This window comes from Mus pahari, chromosome 2, assembly GCF_900095145.1.
Source record: "Mus pahari chromosome 2, PAHARI_EIJ_v1.1, whole genome shotgun sequence".
In the NCBI taxonomy this organism is placed as follows: Eukaryota; Metazoa; Chordata; class Mammalia; order Rodentia; family Muridae; genus Mus; species Mus pahari.
Genome location: NC_034591.1, coordinates 135,254,873 through 135,259,620, shown reverse-complemented (window position 1 = coordinate 135,259,620; position 4,748 = coordinate 135,254,873). Strand labels below are relative to the sequence as shown.

Below are 4,748 nucleotides of genomic sequence, written 5' to 3'. Positions count from 1 at the left end.
GCCTCTTCATCAGCTCCTGCTCCCTGACCTGCTTGAGTTCCAGTCCTGACTTCTTTCAGTGATGAACAGCAATGTAGAAATGTAAGCTGAATAAACCGTTTCCTCTCCAACTTGCTTCTTGATGTTTGTGCAGGAATAGAAACCCTGACTAAGACATCATCCATACATACAGTAGACATTGCCTATTGTGTATTTGAAGTATTTAATAAACGTATGATTGTGATGGTGTTCCAAGATCATATCTTAATCAGCCAACCAATATTTCAGTATATTGATGCCAAGAAACTGCTTCTGTGTTTCACCCCCTTCTGTGCAATTGTTTTATTTGACAATTTCATTGTGTGTGCTAGAATACATTTACATTAGAAAACTACAGCATTATTATTGTGTACAGTTTGGTACCTTGGACAGAAAAAAATTGGAATTTTTGAAAAGAATTTGCATCAGGAATATCTTGTTGCTATTCAGATGCTCCTTGACACAGGCAAGCATGTAAGTAAACATACCTCTTGTGCATACATGAAAAGCTTTGTCTTCCTTTTCCATCAACAGGCAAGTGAAAGACCAGAATAAGAAGGTAGCAAATCTGAAACACAAGGAACAGGTGGAGAAGAAGAAGAGTGCACAGATGCTGGAGGAGGCCCGCAGAAGGGAGGACAGTCTCAGTGACAGCTCTCAGCAACTGCAGGTCAGAGCCCAGGGCTGAAGGAGTGCACTCCACGATCTGGCCCTCCATTATCTGCTGTTCGCTCTGCCTCTGTACCCTCCTCTTTCCCTTTCTAACCCTGCTTGCTGCCTGCCCCTTAGACTCCCTGTTAATCAAAAAAGGAATGGCTTTTACATAGAAAAGGCAAGTTTTATTCTACAGCTATGTGAGGATACCTCAGCATAGGAGTCATCTTGCTTCAAGTTGATCACACTTAATTGGTAAGTTCAATGTCATTCCAATGAGTGTGTTACAGTAAAGCTTCAGGATTGTTTGTACAACTGTCTGGCAGTTCCATTCATTAAAGTGCGTTGGCAATTTTGGTTTGTGTGGGTCTGTCTCCCCCTTTCCCCCCTCCCCCCATCCAGACTTTGTTTTTTCCTCCTATTTTTTCTTTTAAAGTTTAAAAATTATTATTTTTAACAGTAAATTATTATTATTATTATTATTATTATTATTATTATTATTATTATTATTATTATTATACATGTATAGGTCTTTTGCCTGCATGTATGTGTACCATTTTTGTATGCCTGTTGCCCTCAGAGGGTGTCAAACCTCCTGATACTGGAGTTATATATAGCTGTGAGCTACCATGTCAATACTGAGAATTGAACATAGGTCCTTTGGAAGAACAGCCATTGATCTTAATCACAGAACCTTCTCTCCAGCCCCTTCTTTCTGTTTTTTAAAAGTGTGCACCCACTTTTTAATTTATCTTTTTATGTTGTTATGCATATGGGTGTTTTGCCTGCATGTATGAATGTGGAGGTCAGAAGAGAGCATGACATTCCACACAACTTGAGTTACAGATAGTTTTGAGCTTCCATGAGGGTTCTGACAGTCAAACCCAGCTCCTCTGGGAAAGCAACAAGAGTGCAGTTATTCACACCTTAATTAAACTAGGTCTAATCATAATAGTAGCATCTATAGTGTGATAAATGCCAATTAGATTCTTAGTATTTAAGTTAGGCCTAAAGCAGTTGGGGAGTTGAGTGCAGAGGCACTAAAGTACTATAATGCCCCAGCTCCCTGACTGACTCAGCAGTGATTGTAATGTGGCATCGCCTATGTCTGTAGCATAGTCTCTTTCTCATGGCCATAATACTTTAGAAAGAAGGCTTAGATCTTAGTGAATGCTCAGCATTTGCTGATCCATCTACGTCCCCTTGCTGTTCTGACCTCTCAGCTTTCCTTAGGTATGGTGCAGTGTGTGTTGTACAGTTGGTAATCACAGAGTTTCCACTGTAGAGATGTGGAGGAGGACATAGAGGCTTTACAGTGAGTGACTTCATTCTAGACAGTTGTTCAGTGGGTATCCTTTTTTTTTTCTTGCTCCTCATTTATACAACATTTACTGCTTACAGTTCTTAGAAAATTGTTTTCACTCAGTTATACCAGCTTTTGAAAATGTACCTTATCAATTCCTCTCACCCTTGCCAAAGCTTTATATTGCAATTTTTTCCTTTTCCTATACTTCCTCCTTTTCAAAATGTGAATCTGATGGATGGAAAATACTAATTTGGGGGGATATCTTTTACTCTTACTACCAATAATCCCAAATACAGAATAAATCCAGAATACAGTTTTATTTAGAATATTTGTTGATGTATTTCCTCAGCAGTTGCACTTAACTGTGGGAGGGGCATTTGCTGGGTGGGGGCTGTAAGATGGGGAAATGAGCTGAGCACTGGCATGCATCTATTGCTGCTTCTGTGATTGTGGGTGGAGTCTGACCACCTGCTTCCACTTTCTGCTGCCTTGACTTCTTTGCCCCTCTCTGTACCCTGACTACATTGTAGCTCAGACTATGAGCCAAGATGAGTTCTTACTCCTTCATGCTGCTTCTGTTAGATATTTTATTGCAGCAGTAGGGAAGGAAGCAAAGGCAGCAATGCATGAAAGCAAACAGGGTAGTCTGTGGTTGGACACCAACTCTAGGAAGTGCCCCTAGAAAAGTCAGCCCTACATTAAAGCAGAACAGCAATGTAAATGTAAAGAGTGGAGGGAATGGGTTTGGTAAGGGTCGTTCTCAGTGTAAAAGCTGCACATCCAGCTTGTAGTAGGTAAGGTAGAGTGTGCAAGTGAGGATCAGATCACTAAGGACGTTAGTGACCACAGTGGGTTTACAGTGAAAGGATGACAGATCCAGTTTGTATTTTGACAACATTGGGGTAGAACAAATGAGTGTAATCAGTGTGTACAGTATCGAGTGGCAGACCCGTCAATAGCATAGAAGACAGAGCAAATCCCTCCTTTCAGGAGCTCATTCTAGTAGGCCTGTGGTGTAATAGTGGGAATGAGAATGAATAAGAACAGTGTATATTGAAGGGATGGGCACGGAGATGGGTTATTCCTAGGATCTTGGCCTAGATATTTGAATATATAATGGTAATAAGATGACAGAGCCTGATAATGAGTTATTTGATTTAGTCTGGGAAAAAGAACAATTCCATTTTTAACAGTTATAGTGTCCGTGAGATAGCCCAGTGAAGACAGGAAAAAGGAGATAGATGTGGGAGGATGATAGAGAAATCTGGAAGTTAATTTTGAAAATGATCTTAAAATAAAATATATTACAGGCAGGCCGTGGTCTGGCCAGTTCATCAATGGCATCTCTTGACAGAAAGTCCAAGGGTTTCAGTTCTTCATCTCAGTAGAATCCTAAAGACATAGGATCTGATCCTAACATGGGAATGTCTCAGCAGCAGGATAGATGAACTTGCTAGTGAGAGGAAGGCAAGTAAGAAAAAGCAAACACTTGCTTCTTTATGATGGTGTAAGCCAGTCTGAGGGTCAGTCAGCCTTCCCAGCTCAGACGATTCAATCAAGAAAATCCTCCAGGCATACCCAGCTGTTTGGGTTTTAGGATTCCAGCCGTAGTCAAGTTGACAACCAAGATTAGATACCTTAAATTTGATAGGATCTTGGGTAAGTCACATTCGGCACCAATGATGGAAGAACAGACTGTGAGAAGTACTTTACTTGTCTTTACTTATCTGAGATCCTCCCTGACTGGATTTGGTATGATAACTGCTTGGAAGCCTGGACCCACAGTTGTTTGGGCCTGCATGCAAATGCAGACTAAGCCTGAAAAACTTAAGAAGGACTCTCCCTCCTAACAAGAGATCAAGCTTTAGGATAATATAATGGTTATATAGTACAGGGAGATTTCTGGTTATTTGTGGTTCAAAGCTTTAATACTCCCTTAAGTGGTTCCTTTGACCCCTTTCCTCAAATGTATAATCTGTAAATCCATATCATACTTCTCAGATAGGGGTCACCCTTCATAGTGCTCAGGAGTTTCTCTTTGTAAAGAGGGCTGTCTGTTGGCATCCATGATAGAAAAGCCACCTTATAATTCACCACATTTAGTCTTGTAATCTAAAGAATGGAAAACATAGAAAACAGTAAAACCTAAAGACACTGGAAAGGGGTGGCATCAGCCTGTTCTTTTCCTTGCTTCCTTGAGTCATTTTAAGGGAAAAGTGAAAACAAATGTCAGGGTACCTAGATCTTGGGTGGGCAGAAATAAAAGCAGGGCACAAGTCTGGAATAGAAGAGTCTTGAGAAGGAAAAGAGTGCTCTGTTTCAGTTATAGAAAAACATGTAGATATCATGCAGAAAGAGCAGGCATTAAGAGATAGAACATCCTACATCTCAAGCCACCTTCCCAAGCCAAGCTTGCTCTTTGCCTCCAGCTCTTGTAGGTGCCCGCTGACACGAGCTTGCCTAGAACCTGGAAATCTTTTCCTTTTGTTTCCCTTGGTACCTGTGCTTTCCACTCAGCTCTAGGCTGAAGCAAATTATTTATTTTAATGATTAATGATTCATTTTATTTCCTGGCATCTCTTAATGCAAAAAGTCTTGGATAGCAACCAATTTAATTTAGACTCTAGAAACTGCCATTTTGTTTCAACCTGGCTTATATTAATGATATTTTTTATTTTATCATTATTATTATACTTATAATAATTATTATTATTTTCTTTATTTGCATTTCAATTGCTATCCCGAAAGTTCCCTATACCCCCCCCCCCCC

At 40.2% G+C, this 4,748-nt stretch overlaps 1 protein-coding gene across 12 annotated transcripts in view; it reads left to right on the top strand.

The window, feature by feature from the left end:
- Erc1 (ELKS/RAB6-interacting/CAST family member 1) overlaps window positions 1–4,748 on the top strand; it is a 295,346-nt gene that overhangs the window by 137,605 nt on the left and 152,993 nt on the right. For all 12 annotated transcript variants that reach the window (XR_003843179.1, XR_003843178.1, XM_029534691.1 and 9 more), the window contains one exon: window positions 553–688. Coding sequence is in view for 10 of the 12 variants with exons in the window: in XM_029534691.1 (XP_029390551.1) it covers window positions 553–688 (136 nt within the window). In the remaining 2 variants the exon portion in view is untranslated. The remainder of the gene's footprint in view (window positions 1–552; window positions 689–4,748) is intronic.